Here is an 18,420-nt window from a genome sequence, read left to right on the forward strand (position 1 = left end):
TCTCTGCAGCGTCATAGCGTTAAAGTCAGGTTTTGTGATGCCACAGTGGAAATTATTTCTGCCAACATTTCTCTTACTATAACTTGCATTGGTTTCGATCTCTCTCATGCTTTTCTACCTATTTTGCATATATATTTAGGTACGTTACATATGTTTGAGTGTGAAAATAGAAAAGTGAAAATATATTCAGTCATTTCTCCCCCAATGCATTGCATGTGACTGCAACCTTTGTCATTTGTTAATTATCAACAGAGCAATATTTATCTCTCTCTCTCTCTCTTTCTCTCTCTTGTGGTGGTCTTGGGGTGTTGTGAGCTCACTAATTTTTGGTCTTTCTCTCATTTCCTGTGTTTCCTCTTTTTTTTGTGACCGGCTGTCCTTCTTGCTTAGCAAATGGAAATGCTAGCAGTAAGTTGTTTATTGAATTTTAGAGCCTGTTGCAATGCTTTCTATTCAGCCACGCACACTGAGCATTCATCTATTCTTCACTGATACATCTGCATAATCATTCTCAACCAATCAGAATTCAGAACAACCCCTACATCTGATCTCTTAACAACACTACCGACGTGTCCAATTCATGATCATTCATCATCACTACAAGCTTCATTAATGAATTTCATTATTTAATGGCTAAAATGAGTTCTGCATACTTACGGTGTTAACTCTTCTAATTTGCTAAAAGGTTACTGGCATTTTAATGCTTCTAGAAATCATATTATGCATTCAGTGTGTGAATGGAGTGTGTCCATGGACAGCTGAATGGAGGATGGTAGCTTAGATTCCTTGTTCCTGCACTTTTTTGCATGCTCCTCTAACCCATCTGCTCACTGACATATTTTGGATCACTCCATTCAGATCTGAAGTTTTTCAGAAACATCACTCTTTCAGGGTTTCGTTCTGATTAGAGAACCAAATATAGTCATGCTGCACAAAATGATTCACCAGAGTGTAACCCTTCCTCTCCATCTCAAAATCAGGACGTTCATCCTTCTATCTGTCTATCCCTCCATTTGATCATTCATCTGGCCGTCCGTTCATCTGATCATGCTGTTTTGCTACTGACAGAGCTGATGATTAAAGCTGAAGATGTTGATGTGATGGTGTCATGATCTTTCTTTCTCTCTCTGTCTCTATCTCTAGGAGCTGGAGTTGTGTCGGCGGTTGTATAAACTCCATTTCCAGCTCCTACTGCTCTTTCAGGCCTACTGTAAACTCATCAACAGAGTGGACACCATCAAGAGAGAGGCAGAGGTTTGTATCTGCTGTGTTTCCTTGTATAGGTAGAAGCTCTTATATTATATTTTTATTAGATACTTAAAATATGATTGTAGAATAGTCTGGACAACGATATGAATGTAACCATGATTTTAGGCTTCTGTGATTCTTGCACCTGAACAATGATAATAAGCTGCTCTCTTGATAAATGTTAACAGACCAGCTGGCACACCACTATTAAAAAGCCAAAAAACAGACGAAGCAGGGTGGGTTAATAAAATTAAAGATAAGCCAATGAATGCTTATTGATTGAGCAAAGTTGTAAACAAGTGGGAAGACTGTATATTAATGAAGTTTTGAATGAGAGGGTTAGATGTTCTCATTATCTTGGCTTTGTTGTCTGTCTACACCAATATACTTTTTGCACACCACTGTTTACACAGGAAACATTATTGCATCCATCATTTTAGAAGGGTTAGTTCACCCAAAAGATACAAATGTTGTCATCAACCATCATATCGTTCTAATCTAAACCCATACAACTTTTTTCATCTTTGAAACTCAAATGAAGATACATACAGAACATCAAATATGGAAGCTCAGCCATACTTGCTTACAAACCTTTTTTGTTCTTGCACGTCAAGCAAGCACATTTAAGCTTGAGTTCAACATATTTGATGTCTTCTATGTATGTTTATATGTGAATAAAAGCCTTGAATCTGTTTATCATATAAATTGTTTGTGTCTCCTCAAAAGACTTGGATTTCTGACCTGGAGTTGAATGGATTTATTTTATGATGTCTTTATAAATCTTTGAAGCATTAATGTTTGGTGAAAAGACTTTAAATGGAGAGACTGAAATCTCTCAGCTTTCTATTAAAAAAAATAAAATCTTTATTTGTGTTTTGAAAATGGATGAAAGCATTATGGGTTTGAAACGACATGAGGGTGGGTGATTGATGACAAAATCTTCATTTTTGGGTGAACAATCTTTTTTATGTAGAATATCTTTGACTATTGCAACACATATAGTTATTTTTTTCAGCATCTCAAGGCAAGATTGTTGCAACTTTAAGATGGCGTGTAGATAGATGGATGGATGGATGGATGGATGGATGGATGGATGGATGGATGGATGGATGGATGGATGGATGGATGGATGGATGTAAGGCCATAGACAGAAGATGGTCAGTTTTCGTTTTTGGATTTTGTGGTAGTTTGTGTTAATGTGTGCCAGTATGGACACATAAAGGTCTGACTGCAAATAATGCTCTTAGTGCAGCGTAACTTTATTAAGCTCACTGAGGGAGACTGATATGCTTAGCACAGACCAGAGCAAAGCCATTCAGCCTATCGCTCATCAATACTAACTCACTTACACTTTATAGACCGTACACACACACACAGACCTCAGCAACCTCTGTTATGTAGAAAGAATAAAACCGTTCTCATATGTTCAGCTTGGGGCAGACACGGTTTTGTTACTTTGCTGGTGACGTGAGTTAATAAGCACTGCCTGAGGAATATCCCTTTAAAATTTCAATGCGTTTGTTTAATATGGCATGACTACGGTGTGCTTTGTGCTTTAATGGTGAGTCAGCTGATTGATTTTGTATTGGTCATTTTTCAGGTGTTTTTTTTTTGTGGGAATATTGACTAAATTTTGATTTAAAATGACATGCTTGCGTGTTTTTCAGGTAACTAACATGTCAGAGGAGCTGGCCATATTAGAGAGCTGTCTGAAGGAGGCGGAGTCAGTAGGTGATGGACAGGAAGGAGTGGGCGAGTTTGAGGTGGACCAGTCGAGCACAGAGACGGCCATCCACTCACTTATCGAGAGTCTTAGAGCACGGGACTTCAGCACAGCTATCGCACAAGTTAAAGCCTTCAGGTATGATAAACAGATTAGTTACAGTAAAACAGAAGTAGCAACAGATTTTTTCTTCCGGATTGTAATGTATAGCCAAGTGAAACGTAGGGCGGGACTTGGTGGTTGTTCGATAATTGCAGCGATCTCAGTAATATCACTGTGCACAGATTAAGTATTTAAAATAAACGGCAATATTCCATTAAAAAAAAAATAAGAATTGTCCGTTTTGATTTCAAGGTGACTTTAAAGTCGCAATGTAACGGAAGTTATCAACAGATATTTTCTTCCATATTGTGACGTACATTGGATTATCAAAAAAAAAAAAAAAATGAGGGCATAGACTTAATTCCATCCATCAATTGTAAGAAAGCATCAGGGTTTAAGTGAACTAAATAATTGGAGAAGTCCATCATACATTACCATAAAGAAGTCTGTTTAAAAATGGACATTTATATTCTCTCATATAACTAGTACCAAGCAATACATCGCATTGACCAGCTCTATCCTTTTATTCGTTTTTGTCCTTACCAGTCTTGACTATCTCAGTGGTCCAAAATCTTGCTCTACATTGTTTGTTAAACAGAAACCATATTCTGATTGGAGCGATTTCAGAGTGGACAGACAAATTGCTTGTTGCTGGCAACATGTTACATCATCTCCAGTTAGGATCCATAATCTAGTTAACCATCTCATTAACCTCCTCAAGTTCTCTTTTCCATGAATCGAGTATAGATTCCAGTATGTATTTTCCTTGATAAACCGCCTTCTATGTCTCTTACTTCCCTTCATTCCCTCAGGTGCCTGTGGCCGAATGACATATTTGGCAGTGAGAGGGATGATGCCGTGCAGACGCTGCTGCACATTTACTTCAGGCACCAGACTCTGGGTCAGACGGGCTGTTTGGCTGTGGTGGGGCCCAGCAGGGATCTTTCTCAGGCCAGCACGCGCCTCATGGAGCTCAACCTTCAGATCCGCGAAGCTCTCTGCCAGTCTCAGACTCACCCGCACACCCACCAGACGTGCATCCAGTCACCGACCCCCACGGCCCACATCCAGACACAAATCGACACTCAAAACACAGTCCTCAGCACTGGACTGTGAGAGCTTCACAAACTCAACTCTCTTCCTCCGGGGTGGTGGGTTTGGGGATTTTCACGTAGACTTCACCTCAAAGGGCTAAAGAATGTGTGGACATTAGTTACTCAAAACTATTACGTACATACCGCGTTTTTCTTTCCCCCCCTCCCCCCTTCTTCCAAAATAGTTTAACCTCTTCAGATGTTCTAGAAAGTACGAAGAACGGGACTGGTCAAGAACCATTAGGAGGGACACTGGGCGATAATGATGCTAAAATTGAAGCTTTTTGGCGGAATGACCTATAACCTCTGGGTGGTGTCCTTTTTTAGACTGATCCACATCCGTCTGCCCCATTATGCACTGGGGCAGAGATGGGATTTGAAGCGTTATTGTGAGAATCAGAGTATCGCAATGGATCGGCGAGACTCGCATTGTCGATTGCAAAAAGCATGCTTGAAAGAGAAAAGCCTGCAACATATTTTTTTGAGAATTGTATTTTTTAACAGTCTTAGGTTGTAAATGTTAGGATATTTAACAAGTAATTGTAAGCTGGGGGGGGCCATACTCTCCATTTAAAGAGGTTTATCTGTTTAACTTTATTGACCTGCGTCGGGGAGAACTTTCAGCTTTCACTGGGCCGCTCTTTTAAAACCCTTAAACTATAACCAAATAAGTAGCTGCCTGTAGGAAACCATAGACTTGTGTACGCGTGCGAGGACGAGTGTGAGTGTGAGAGTGTGTGTGCGAGTGCGTTTGACATGGACTTATATTTGCACACCCGTTCTCTCTCATACATGCACGTTAACAAACCGAGATGCACAGGTGAAGTGCAAACTGGCTGCAACTCATGGAAATATCAATAACTTATTTTACTCTGTATATATTTTAGAAAATGTATAGTGTAAAAGCAGTATTTTTCCTTGTACATTTGTGTAATGCACTGTTCAATCAGAGAGAGCTCAGTAGAGGGTAACGACTAATGCAAAAAAATTGCGAGTTGAATAGCTATTGGGAAGTCATGGGCTGCCCTCTCCTTTATGATAATACGCCTCCTTAATCTTCAATATTTCCCGACGAACGAGCTCGGCTTCTCAGGTCGAGCTTTTGCCATATGCATTCCTTGATACCCACTGTGATCTCCATGTTGGCCCAAAGTCCCCCACTGAGGCGAAACTGGGGCTAGTGTTTGTCCATGTTGGCTCTGTCTTAACCCTAGACTCAGGGCTGCACTGAGGGTTTGTGGGCTCTGCGACGCTTCTGAAAGGCACTGCACTTCGCTTGCCGAACTCCAAGAGACAAAAGCGGTATCCTTAAACGTATCGGGGAACCGTTGAATCTGTCGTGGCACATTGAGAAATAAAAAGTTCACTGTATTCATTCCTCTCAGAGATCTCTTCTGTTGCTTGTTTGGTACATTTTGAATGCTGTTCTTAATTATTTAATGGATATATTATTTACTTGGAAAAATATAGTTTTTATCTAGAGGTGCATTATTTCTTTTTTCTGTTTCCTCCTCTCACATTTCTCTCTGGTTTGTCTTTGTTTGTCATCTGATTTACCTGCTTTTTCCTGTACTGTTAAATAAAAACCTGATTATAAGCAACTCTGGCTTTTCATTTCCTGATGGTCCTCAGCGTTTAATTGTATATATCCAGTTATGAACCATAAGCGGTATGTTTATGCATTTTTTTGCTCATTTCATACAAGTACAACTATATTAGTACCCACACCAATGGATGACAACATTATAAAAAAGCCTGTGCCGCAGTTATGTCATTTGACAAGTCATCGTTCAGAACAGTGTTCCTTTGTGTCAGTACCGTCATAGTTCTACTGTAGATATTATCCTTAGTGTGAATTGGTCTTTTTCAGGTTTAGTAGTATGTGAAACTTTGAATAGTTTAGTAACAACCCCATATATTGCATAAATAAAAAAATACTGGTTACGCATTATTTTAAAGTGACCACAACGATTAAATATGTAAATAACCAGTTAACCATTTGTTGGTTCAATTTAGATTCTTAAACACTGTACAAACCAAACAACCCATTTCATTGAAACTTAAATTCAAGTTAGAAGCTTAATTTGTTTTAAAAAAAAAAACCATTTCATACAAGTTTGTTACTTCGTATTGAGATGTAAAAGAGCACTGGTGTTCTGCATGACCTCTGGACTATGCAATTTTAGAAACTGCATTATATCAAAAAGTATCAATAAAAAAAAGGGGTTCTTTACAGTGACAACTACTGGCCTGGCCTGATTACAGCGTTATTAATCCTTTTCACGGACCGGTGTGAACGGTGATAGTTGACAACGTCTGTACTTGAAAAAAACCAATATAAAACTTTTGTTTAAGTACATCGTCGTAATGTAAACATACCCTCAAAGTGAGCCATTCAACTCATCCTTCTGCAAAGCATTGACATAAAACTTTTGTTCCAGATGTGCTAGTATTTGCCATTTTTATTTTTCAGAATTGACACCTGCAGTTACTGCAAGTACTGTACAAATTAAAGCAAAACAAAAACAAATGAGACTGTAGAGACTGATGGACCTGCCTCCCCACTGCAGTCTTTGTGGAGCGAGGATGCAGAGACTGAAGTGGACAATCCAGCTGGGCAACAACAAAGCCTGAGCACAGCACACGGGTGCTAAATGATGTATTTGAAGCTGAATGTGCTGTCACAGGAGAGCCGCTTGCCTTTGCAGCGGCCACACAGATCCTGCCGGTGAGGTCTTTTGGGGTCCACATGACGCGATGTTACAGGACATGTGCAGCGAGTCTTCTTACAAGTCTGAAAATGAATAGATAATGCAAAGTGCACGGTTTATATACGATCTATAAAATACTTGTAAACTATTGACACTCCTAGTTTAGTTCAAGACTATTAGTCAATAAAATTGACAGTTGATGGGGACAAATTAAAGTTGGATTAGTTTAAGTGTTGCTCCATTTAAGCCATTTTAAGCATCATTTTGGGTGTTGTTTTTACTTCTACCCCCTTGGAAGTTTGCTGTGGTTCCATAGAAAGCCTCAGGCTGTCTATTGGAGAACAATGCCAGGGCTGGCTTACCTGACAGGTTATGTCTTCAACCCGGTATGGATTGAATGATTTTTGACATGTTCTGCAAAACTGCTTGAAATAAACCTTAAAGAGATGTAAAGAGCAAATCAATAGCTATACACTTGCAACAATAGAGGGGGAAAACATCTATAAGAATGTTTAACATTTACTTGGGCTATGCATGCACATAAACATATGTAGCCATCTATTACCTTGTTTGTGCCTTGGACACACCACACATAAGCACTTTCCCAGCGCAGGTTGCAGTCTTTGCAATGATAGTAGCCATACTTCTGTTCCAAAAACTACATAAAAACAAAGTTAACACTGCTGAAAACTGCTTTCCACCTTGTTTTTAGAAGGGACTCCATTTGTAAATGTAACTTAGTGTAATTAATATTCAATTGCACTTTAAATTCAGAGAAAACAAACATGATTTGGCGTCAAGGATAATCAACTTCCCCTAACCTGGAATCTCACGCGAGCCTTGGACTTGGGTTCGTTTTGTCCGGTTTTCACTGGCTCGTTTCTGTTCTCCTCATTTGTTTCCGTCTGTTTGTTTTCATTTTTCTCTGGACTAAGCGGTTCCTTCACGCTCTCCTCACTCTCTTTGAGCTCGTCTCTCTCGGCACTTTCCACCTTCTCGGCACTTTCCACCTTCTCAGCGCGGTCCACAGTCTCCGTGTCCTTCTCATCATCCTCCTCCTCCTGCTCTCTGAAGAGGGACACTAGTCTCCTGGACTCGACCGGGGAGTACACGGCTTGGGTGCGCGGGAACCGGACCCCACCGCTGATGGGGCTCCCGGGGGTCTGGACCTCCTGCCGCCGCTGGCGCAGGGCATCACGCTTCCGGGCCAGAAGGGTCCGCGGGCCCAGAGAGCACTGGATGGACGCGTCGGTCTTCGGGTTGACCTGGACCGCGATGTCCTTGGTGTTGGCTTTCCTCAGACGCGGGGTGAGGTTTGGGTTGATCTGAGACAAAATGGACTTGAGCTGCGCCCTGTGGTAATTATCGAAGTAGTTCTCGCCCTCACCACAGTTGGCGAAGTAAGCTTTCTGTCTCCAGCTCTTGAACTTGGGGTTTTTGTAGGAATAAGGATTGTAAGAAGAGTAAAGATAGTTGTCAACTGTCTCGTTACCATACGTAGCCATTTTTTCGCTTAGCCGAATGGCAAACGCATTGCAGCAGGTTAAGTAGACACAAGGACACCAATTGAGGTCAGGTGGTTAATTAACTCCAATTAACGAAATTCCCACGGTTAGTGAAAACATCCGAAAATATCAGGGACTTTTCAAAAGGGATTTTCCAGACCTGAAAAAGTCATAACCGTGTATAATTCTGGTTGGAAAATACGATTTAAATTGTTAGCTGTTTTGGGAACATTTAGTTTGTTGACCAGTCACCATGTTTGTTGCTTGTTCGTCCCATAGATATTATATAGAGACTATATCTATATATCTATATATATATAGCCTATATGATGTCTATGGTTCGTCCAAGCAGGTCTACATATCTTGACCAGATGGATCATCTTAATTAGTCATGGACAGTTCCATATTCTACTTTTAAAATACATATTTCATTGAATTTAAGAGATTTCGCTTGTAACATAATGTGCATGTTCCCAACATAGTCTATATCAAAGAGCTGTCCTTGGATGTAATTGCAACAATAGGACATTTTAACACAAACTATATCGTAAATAGCCTATATATTATATTTTAAGAAGTTTGCCTCCTAATTTACAGCAATGTAGCTCCTTTAAGAAAAGGGACCATTCTATTTGGACTCATTTCTGTGTGGGGGTCATTGCAGATGATGGTTGATCTTTTGTATAAATAGCCTATTGTCTTATTAATATTCCTAAAATGCCCCATATCTTGAAAATATCATGATGGCAGCAGTCATTTTAGAAAGTCTGAATTTGTGCTAAATACTTTCTCCTCATGTGGAAATAGGAAATAGAAGTAGTTTGCAGTTGCACCAGTGCCATAAGCACAGTATTTGACTTAAAATGTATTAAAAATGGCTTCCATTTTACTGAATAGCATAATAATTCAAGTTAAATACATAGCACTAAATTGTATTATACTTCAGTTGTCATATATTGCTCAAAAAATCAATACTGTATTAATGTTAAATATTAGATTAATTTATAAAGTTGTTATTTTTTGTGAGTACATATACAATCATTTTAAAACCAGAGTCTGGCAGTGATATTGGAGAAACAAAAATAATAATATTAGATGCTTGCTGTAAACATTTATTCATCTTGCAGGCGTTTTCTTATAATCTGATAAACATGTACAATATTTTCATTTCGATTACAGAGATGGATTGCGTATTTGGATATTTTCAGAAGGCCATAATCACTTTTCTAGAATAAACCTTATTTTAAATAAAGTCTGTTTTTATTGCCGTAGGCTTTTCCTGTTTTCCAAAATCACATTTCTGACGCTGACATGTTGTTGTAGCCTTTGGTATCGGTCATATCAAGCAGTGGTAATCCTGTAAAATTCCACTATTTTTGAAGCAATAATCTCTAAAAAAAACATATTTAGTCTAGTTTTGGAATCAGAAACAGACTGACAGTGGGTGATGTGCAATATAAGGCGTGGGATGTGAATCAGTCTTCTCATCCTCTGGGTCCACATAATCAAATAAGACAATGTAATCCTTTTACTGGGGTAATAGCAGGATTCATTTACAAACAGCAGCATAAATCTATATTAATGGTGGATTTGCATACATCCATGACACTCTGAAAATGTCTTATACATTATTTGAATAAATGAATGAATGAATATGTGAATGATTTCTCTGAACAAAAAATGTAAATATATAATTTATATAGACATAAACGTGTGTGTGTGTGTGTGTAGTTTTAAATAATTTAAGAATTATATAGAATTATATATTTAATATAATTACATTTGTCTAAAAAAAATATTATTTATATAAATAAATGTGTTTTTGAATTTGGCATATATTTTATGCTAATTCAGAAAATGCCATTGAATTGTAATATCTGGCTAGTGTGTTTAGATAAAGATTTCAAACATTAATTGGCTCGGGATATTCAAATTCAGTATCGCCACTGTGTGATGTCATGATGATAATAGTTTCCAATTTCACAGTCTTGCAATCCTTTTTGGCACATATTAGTTAGAATGCTGTGAGTAATTAGTAATAAATTCAACAGTGAGTGATGGCATGAATAAATCCTAATGTAAATACGCAGGTCCTGTGTCTATAGCGAGTCTCAAGTCAGTTATTTCCGTCCCCTTATACAGGCGTGGGGCTTCCAACACCGTCCTGTGACTCTAGCACAATGACATTGGGATCGCTCACTGTTACTGCACCATACGTAGAATCAAACGGCACATCTTCTTCTTTCATTCTCTTGTAGGATATGTTTGTATCATCATCGTCGTCGTCATCCTGCATGAGGTCCGGTTTATGCAGTACCTCTGTCCTGTACATGCGGTAAACCAGAATGAAGATGCCAGCCTCTGCCGCCTGGAAGAGCGCGTACAGCAGAGGGAACATATACATGCCTCCCATCAGCTGCGGAGGGAACGCCAGCTTCAGGATGGCTGTGCAGAGCTGCACGTTCTGACATCCGGTTTCTAAAGACACAGTCCTCCGACTGTTGGGGGGCAGGTCGAAGAGCGTGGCCAGGCCGTATCCTGCCGCGTAGCCGGACATGGGCATGAGCACGGCCACCAGGTAGACGGAGGCGGGGATGGTGGCCAGCAGCTCCGGGCCCAGCATAGTTCCAGTCATGATGAAGAGCATCAGCAGAGTGACCAGGAGAGACCACAGAGACACCTGGACCACAAAGCATAGGCTGGTAAAATCTTACAAACAGTCAAGTCAACTCACCTAGATTTATATAGAGCTTTTTACAATACAGATTGTTTCAGAGCTTTACAGGAAAATAATGCAACAGAGTTCGTTTCTGCTGTGCAGCAGATCAAGAAGAAAATGGCGTCATAGACCAACTTAAGTTGGTTCATTTTTGTTGAAAAAAGGTTATTAATTTAGTTCATTTATATAGCCGCTCTGGAGAAAACCGTGATGTCATTGTCCAGTTAGTTCTCATATAATGATGCCAATGCAGGCAGATCAATAATATTGTTGAATATTAAGTGTCATACAGACATACAAGGGTCAAACTGTCAGATCTCATTGAAATTTCTCATCAGAATGTATACAGGCTATTGATCCATTTAGTTCATTTGAGTTATTTAGCAAACAGATCTGCAATATTTTCTAGGTGTAATGGACATATTCTCACAATATTCTTTTTTAATGGACGTACTGTATTTTCACAATATTTTTTGTGTGTATAACGGACATTCTCACAATATTTTGTACTTTATATTCTGGGTGTAATGGGCATATTCTCACAATATTCTTATTTTATTATATGGGTCTAATGGACTTTTTCAATGGATTTGGATAATGGACAATGGACTTAATGGATTATTTTTGCAATTGACACTTTATTTTCACAATATTTTTATTTTGTTTAATGGACATCAATGGAGATCATTCTAATAGAGACCATTTCTAAATATTTTAAACATTAAGCTATCCTTAAACAACCAATACCAAGGTTATTGTAGTTTAGAAATTTTGCTATAAAATTTCAAATTCACACTTATCTTCAGTGAACATTAAGCCCTGCCTTCTTTGATCTGATCATTATTTTGACAATGACGAGCGTGAGCAGCTCCAGGTAGATCGTCACGGGTTGCCATTTTGTAATTATGGTTATTAAATGGCATGAACACAGCATAAACTCGTTGTTTTGGTTCAGGAGAAACTGTTTGTCTAGCTCTGGATATCCTCATGGAACGCGCTGGTGATGTGTGATGTTTGCGCGAGCAGGGTGCGCGGAGGTACGGAAATGTTGACAGGCAGGACATCGTATCATTGCATTCGGACCAACTGCAGTGATTTGGCAGAAAACTTTTGGTCCTATGACTTCCACGGAAGATATGTGCATGTTTTAATATTAAGACCACTTCTATTATTTATTTCTATCACGATATAAAGAGAGTTTCAACCAGTATAACAAAAAGTGTTTATAACACAAATTGCCTACCCTACCTTTAATTACGAAAATGAATATTTATTTTTACTAATTATTTTATTTTCAGTTGTTAGTTTCGTTTAGTTGTAGTTTTTCATTTATTATGACTATTTTATTTTATTTCAGTTTACGAAGGTTTTTTGACTAATCGTTTTAGTCTTAGTTTCAGTTTTTGTTTACGAAAATAATGTGATGTACTTGGTAGCATTACCCTGGTCGAGAGGAACTGCTGTGAAGATACTGTGTAACAGGATTCAGCGGGCAGCAATTAGCCGTAAAGGGTTTTCATTAATACGTCTGGGAACAATTGATGTGACATATTTAGCTATCTATGGCCTGGGGAATGAATCCTGAAAAGAGTGAATGGCACAGACAGACACATGATGATACTAGAGGAGAAAAGTGCAAATCATCCCACTTTTATCCACTCCACTTTCCCGTCGCACCCACCCCCCCAACAGCTTCTATTCCTTTATCACACACTCTGTCCCCCACCCCTCCGCCTCTCTCTATCTCACGGTCTCACTGCTCTTCTGACCAGGCTGTTCTTAGATAAGCTCAACTGAAAGGAGGAACCCATGCGCGCCCTTGGGCACTTCAGTCTCCTAATGGCCAGAGATTGTGGACGACATAAGAAATCCATCACCAATGATATTTAAGAAAAGACAGCATAATTCAGCATAATCATAATCTAAATAATTTTCTTATGATGAAGATATTTCACTAGTGACTCCTCTAAATCCTCTAGTATTTTATTTTAGTCACCTTAATGATGATTTCTGCCACTCGAGCATAGCGCTGTCTAAGCCAGACCCCGAGCCCGATGGGGATGAGGGTGCTGCAGAGGGTGAGAATGATCGGGCCGAAGGGCAGAAGGTTGACCACGGGTGTGTTGATCCAAGCTCGACTGTACATCCACAAACACAGCGGCATGAGCACGAGCGCCAGGACAGTGGACGAGATGGTCATGACGATGCTGGAAAACAAAAGCCACCAAAAGCAATGGACCAAGTCAGCCAAACAAAGTTGACGCGTTATTCTGACCTTTATTTCATTTATGTATTCTATGCACTCAGTGTCATGCTTATATCTCTCGATATTGTAATTTGGTCAGAATTACCAAAGAGAACATGCTGACAAATATTAAAACTCAACATATGTGTAATGTCCAAAAATCCATAAATATTTAAAATTACATATAGCCACATTATCATCTTCTTCTTTTTTTACATTCTTGCAATATATCTTTTTTATTTTCTGAGACATAACCTCTGTGTAATCACATTATTCACATATATTTCACAGATCTTCGCATTTTAGGTGTGATATACAGTTTTTCTTTAATGAGCCTAACATATTCTCACAATATTTTACAATATCACAATATTTTCTCACAAACATTTTTATACACTCTTAAAAATAAAGATGATTTATTGTCATCGATGGTTCCACAAATCATTTTTAACATTCATGGAACCTTAAAAACTGTTTACTGAAATGTTCTTTGGGAAACTAATGGTTCTTTAATGGCATCACTGCAACAACAAAACAAAAAAATCCCTTTGAAGCCTTTATTTTTAAGTTGAGTGTAGTTGATCACCATAGACATCATACCTGAGGTTCATCTCGCCGTTGACCAGCAATGACATGATGTTGGAGAGGTTTCCTCCAGGGCAGCAGCCGCAAAGCAGCACAGCCATAGCGGCCACATCATTGAGGGAGAAGGCCAGAGCCAGGAGGAAGGCGATGAGGGGCATGATGACAAACTGGCACAGCACCGCCAGCAGGACTCCTATGGGCTTTCGGATGTGCTCGCCCAGCTGACTGAGCTCCACCGTGCAGCCCAGCCCCAGCATGGTGAAGCACAGGACAAAGCCAACAAACACATTAATCCAGTGACTCAAGGGTGAATCCCAGAAAGCCACAATCAGGTGAGTGGGCTCTTCAGAGGGCGAGAATGGACCCGCCAGGAGCCCCGCTGGAGCCACATCAGCCCTGAAGCTGCTGAGCACGAGAGACAGCGGCTCTTCTGTGGCGCGCAACCCTGCTATGGGAGGCTTCTCCGAGAAGCTGGCTGGATCCTCCGTGAAGTTCAGAAGTCGCGTGAGCGCGTCTGCGTTTGACACGCTACTGGAGGTCTCCATCGCGTCTCTAGAGCACTGGAGCTCTCCAAATGAACCTTCAGTCTCCGCGGGTGTCTCCTTGACCTGATGAGAAAGGCGCACGGTCCACTAGCGGCGCAGGATCATTGTACGTCTGTCAGCAGTGACTGAGGGACACTGGGATGTCCAGCGCTGAGCGCGCGGTGCCACCGGGAGGGGGTTGGCTTAGAGCGCGCGTCACCAAAAGCCATTACAGGCGCCATCGACAACAATTAACTCAGAAACTGTTCGCAAAGACACATTTCTGGAGAAATTCGTTGGAATTGGATTGGAACATGAACGCTGGAACTTGTCCATCAACGTTTGTTTATTCAGCACTAATATTTTAGGACCTTTATTTTAATTCTGTTTCATGCACTCAGTTGCTAATAATTTACTTCATGTATTTATTTTCATTAGGTCAGAATTATTAAAAAGAGCATACTGACAAAGATTAAAATATTTAGGTGGGGAAACAAACTTAAATGTAGCTAAGGAAACCGTTAAATTTAAGGGTCATCTATGTTCACCATAAATAATTTGGGTCTCAAATTTCGTTAATTGTTTACATTGTTTAAAATTCTTAAAATCTGTTCAATAGGCCTAGTCTTGTTCATATGGATTGTCGTACCTGTTTGTATGGACAATACAATTAAAATTATTATAGTCTATTTGGAAAATATCACAAGTAATTTTAAATGTATTTCAATTGTACCAAATATTTGATTGTTTTTGTATGTTTTTTTAAATGATTAATTTATATAGCCTAAAGAACAACAGCAACAACATACATCTCTGTTGTTGAAAAAGACAATTGATGGAATAGTAAGATGTAAGAAATATGTCTATTCAATTATTATGCATCTATGTATCTGATTTGTAACTCTGTTATCCCCTGTTGAAAATTCAATAAAATCAGTTCACGTAAAATCACATGCGGTGTTACAAATGAATAATATATATATTTTTAACAACAACAACAACAACAACAACAACAACAACAACCATAATAGCCTAGCTCATAATAAAACGTTAAAAAGCTAAATTACCTCAGTAACACATTATAACTTAATCAAAATAAACAAATGTATTACTAGCTCAAATAATGCTTGACATTATTAATAAACCCCGGATGTGTCATGGGTGAGAGGTCTTTCTTTTAAGCACAGGTGAACATTTCATCATCAATAAAAAAAATCACTGGGACAGTTGTTATAAATGACAAAATGTGAAATTAAAAGGTGTCCATTTGTGTAGAACATTTGTTGTGCAACCTCTTGTTCATTGGTCAATGATGCTGCTGCCAAAACATCAATCATTTACATGTATTGATCTAATGCTTGACTGTTAAAGCGTTCCATACAAACATTTCCTCAGTTTACATTCAAATTTGACATTTTTACAAATTACACAGCCTATTTATTATTCCACTTTTATTAACACAACAGCCGTGTAAACACATATAGCCTACTTTCAATTTGATATAGGCTACTTTTCTTTTAGGAAATGTCTTGTGTACTTTCACCCTTCAGGCATGTCCAGATGTTCTCAATATTGACATAAGTGACGGGGTTTCTCTGACTGTCCTACTTTCCAGTAAACAGTGCTTGAGTCACACGGTCTCTGTCAGATATAACTGAGGGGAATGAGCAGAGTTTTGGAATAACTGGACATCTTAACAATAAAAGGTAAGCTCGTTTTGGAAATGTTTTATCATTTTAGACTGAGCTCCAGTCAGGGAACTTAGATAATCTACATTTCTATGTGATTCTTTTTTCTTCGACCTTCTTTTATTATACATTCATGATATTATTTTTGTTCCGAGTAAATATCTTCTAAAATAAAATAAAAAACACCCCGAGGAAACTCTATAGAGTTAGGTCTCATAGATGCTAGGAATAAATCAGCAGCTTAAAAACAAAAATAATAATAATTTGAACTTCAACTTTTGAAGCTCGTGAAGATGAATTCCTGGCTCATGCACGCGCTCTCGGTGATGCTCGTCTTCTGTTGCCGTGACGCCATCTCGTGTCCAAAGCGATGCACGTGCCACTTCAGCGCAAAAAGCACCGAGGTGGTGTGTCCTGATGCTGGTCTCTCTCATTTCCCTGGAGAGGGTCTCCCAGGCAACACCACCTCCTTAACTATCCAGTACACCAACCTGAGCGTGCTGACCTCTCAACACCTGAAAGCCATCCCACTCCTAGAGGAGTTACACCTGCCCGGAAACAAACTGAGCAGCTTACCAGCAGATCTTCTGAAGGACCTTCATTACCTGCACACCATAGACCTCACGGGTGAGTCTGTGTGTATAAAAGCACATAGTGGTGTTGAGGTTAAGATTCTCTACATGTATTTTTAGCTATGTGTGCGGAAGTCGCAATGAACCGTTTGTGGCGTGAAAGTCTTCTCTTTCTTGCAAGTGAAGCTCAAGAGGCAGAGTTCCAGAAGTCAAAATAAGGCTTTATTGAACAAAGCCGAGATGCCATGTGCAGGACATCTGACCATCTCACGCAACTCACACTTTTATGCAATTTAACCTATGATCTCAATTGCAGGTGATCTCAATGAGCTCCCTTTTCTCTTCCTGGAGTTTCCCCAACACTTTCGCCACAGTTACTATGTTTTTCTGTTTGTTAGGGTGGCCGACTGCCAACCAGTCAAAAACATATTTTGATTGTTCCACAAAGTGATTATTTACATTTACCTCAGGAGTCATTCACTGTAAAGAAAGCTGGTTTCTTTGCTTGAGCATACCGCTAAAATAATGAATAGCCTATATTGTTTTTAAAAAATGCACACTGTTGAATATGCGTTATATTTTCTTTTATATTTTCTGAAATCTCCAAATTCTGTCAAAAAAAAAAATCCTTGAAGGCAGTTTTCTCAGACACGTTGTTTTTATGACAGCCAAAACAACTGAAATGATGCAGCTGGTTAGATTGTTTTCTAACCCTTCTCATCTAAACTGTGCACAGACAATGAACTTCGAGAGCTGCCTGCGAATGTTTTCCATCATGCTCCACTCCTCAACCTGGTGCTGAAAGACAACCGCATCTCCATCCTCCACCCAGACTGGCTGCCCAGCAACAGCAATCTCACATGGTTGGATTTGTCCGGAAACCATCTGATGAAATTCCCAATGGCTCAACTCCAAAGTCTGAGTCACCTAAAGATTCTGCACCTCTCGCAGAACAAACTCGAAGAGCTTCCAGTTGGGTGTCTAGATGCTCACCCTGCTCTAGAGAGACTTCATTTGGACCAGAACAAAATCCAGTCCCTGGATGTAAAAGCCTTTAGTCATTCTGCTAACCTGACTCACATCTTCCTGCAGAAAAATCGACTAGACAGCCTCCCGTCACCTGTGTTTCAAGGGCTCAAGCGCTTGGAGTATGTTGACCTCAGTGAAAACAGGCTGCAGTTTCTGTCTCCTGGCATATTAGATATTAATACCAGCTGGGTGGAGTTGACCTTTAACCCGTGGCATTGTGACACTAAAATAGAGTACCTGTGGAGGAAACTGACCATGGAGTCCCTGCAATCAGAGCCCAAATGTGCAACACCAGAGAATCTGAAAGATCGTGTCATCGCAACACTCACCCGCAAAGAAATGGGCCTGCCCGAGTAAGAGAAACGAGATCTACAGGAGAAGTAGAGGAAAGTAAAAGGAAATGTGTTTAAAAAGGAGAGAGAGGGGACTTTTAAAGCAACTCGCCCTAATGGATCTCACAAAAAATGGATCATGTGAATGTTTGCAAACTGCATTGCAAATAAAGAAAGATTGAATAATATCATATATCTTTTTTTTCTTTACAAAAATTGCAACAGCACATAGACACATAACCTTAATTATTTTTTTATATTTAAAATCTATATTTTAACATTTAAATTGTCACTTTAACATAAAAAAAATAATGAAAATAAAAATAATAGACTGACACACTAG

The 18,420-nt window shown here is 39.3% G+C and overlaps 4 protein-coding genes across 12 annotated transcripts in view; 2 read left to right on the top strand and 2 right to left on the bottom strand.

Moving 5' to 3' along the window:
* The window catches only part of fryl (furry homolog, like), a 96,315-nt gene extending 90,547 nt beyond the window's left edge, over positions 1-5,768 (top strand). For 5 of the 9 annotated variants that reach the window (XM_079584367.1, XM_079584361.1, XM_079584363.1 and 2 more), the window contains 4 exons: positions 391-408; positions 1,144-1,254; positions 2,916-3,109; positions 3,886-5,768. In XM_079584367.1, coding sequence (XP_079440493.1) covers positions 391-408; positions 1,144-1,254; positions 2,916-3,109; positions 3,886-4,189 — 627 coding nt within the window. In that variant the 3' untranslated portion in view covers positions 4,190-5,768. The remainder of the gene's footprint in view (positions 1-390; positions 409-1,143; positions 1,255-2,915; positions 3,110-3,885) is intronic. The other 4 variants (XR_013794424.1, XM_079584362.1, XM_079584365.1 and 1 more) reach the window with 2 other exon arrangements.
* Positions 5,769-5,779: 11 nt separating this feature from the next.
* zar1 (zygote arrest 1) lies at positions 5,780-9,415 on the bottom strand. Its single transcript, XM_079584371.1, has 4 exons — positions 7,700-9,415; positions 7,444-7,536; positions 7,241-7,315; positions 5,780-6,961 (listed from the first exon to the last, which is right to left on the bottom strand). Exons 1-4 carry the CDS (start codon positions 8,381-8,383, stop codon positions 6,818-6,820), a joined length of 996 nt encoding a protein of 331 aa, XP_079440497.1. The 5' UTR covers positions 8,384-9,415; the 3' UTR covers positions 5,780-6,817.
* A 954-nt stretch (positions 9,416-10,369) lies between these two features.
* On the bottom strand, positions 10,370-14,603 carry slc10a4 (solute carrier family 10 member 4). The gene is made up of 3 exons (XM_079584369.1): positions 13,948-14,603; positions 13,099-13,309; positions 10,370-11,063 (listed from the first exon to the last, which is right to left on the bottom strand). The coding sequence occupies exons 1-3, from the start codon at positions 14,475-14,477 to the stop codon at positions 10,518-10,520; spliced, it is 1,287 nt and encodes a 428-aa protein (XP_079440495.1). The 5' UTR covers positions 14,478-14,603; the 3' UTR covers positions 10,370-10,517.
* A 1,455-nt stretch (positions 14,604-16,058) lies between these two features.
* On the top strand, positions 16,059-18,268 carry LOC306983834 (uncharacterized protein). Its single transcript, XM_079584582.1, has 3 exons — positions 16,059-16,162; positions 16,429-16,771; positions 17,453-18,268. The coding sequence occupies exons 2-3, from the start codon at positions 16,438-16,440 to the stop codon at positions 18,100-18,102; spliced, it is 984 nt and encodes a 327-aa protein (XP_079440708.1). The 5' UTR covers positions 16,059-16,162; positions 16,429-16,437; the 3' UTR covers positions 18,103-18,268.
* Positions 18,269-18,420: the final 152 nt, after the last annotated feature.

Source organism: Phoxinus phoxinus (genome assembly GCF_949152265.1).
Source record: "Phoxinus phoxinus genome assembly, chromosome: 16".
In the NCBI taxonomy this organism is placed as follows: Eukaryota; Metazoa; Chordata; class Actinopteri; order Cypriniformes; family Leuciscidae; genus Phoxinus; species Phoxinus phoxinus.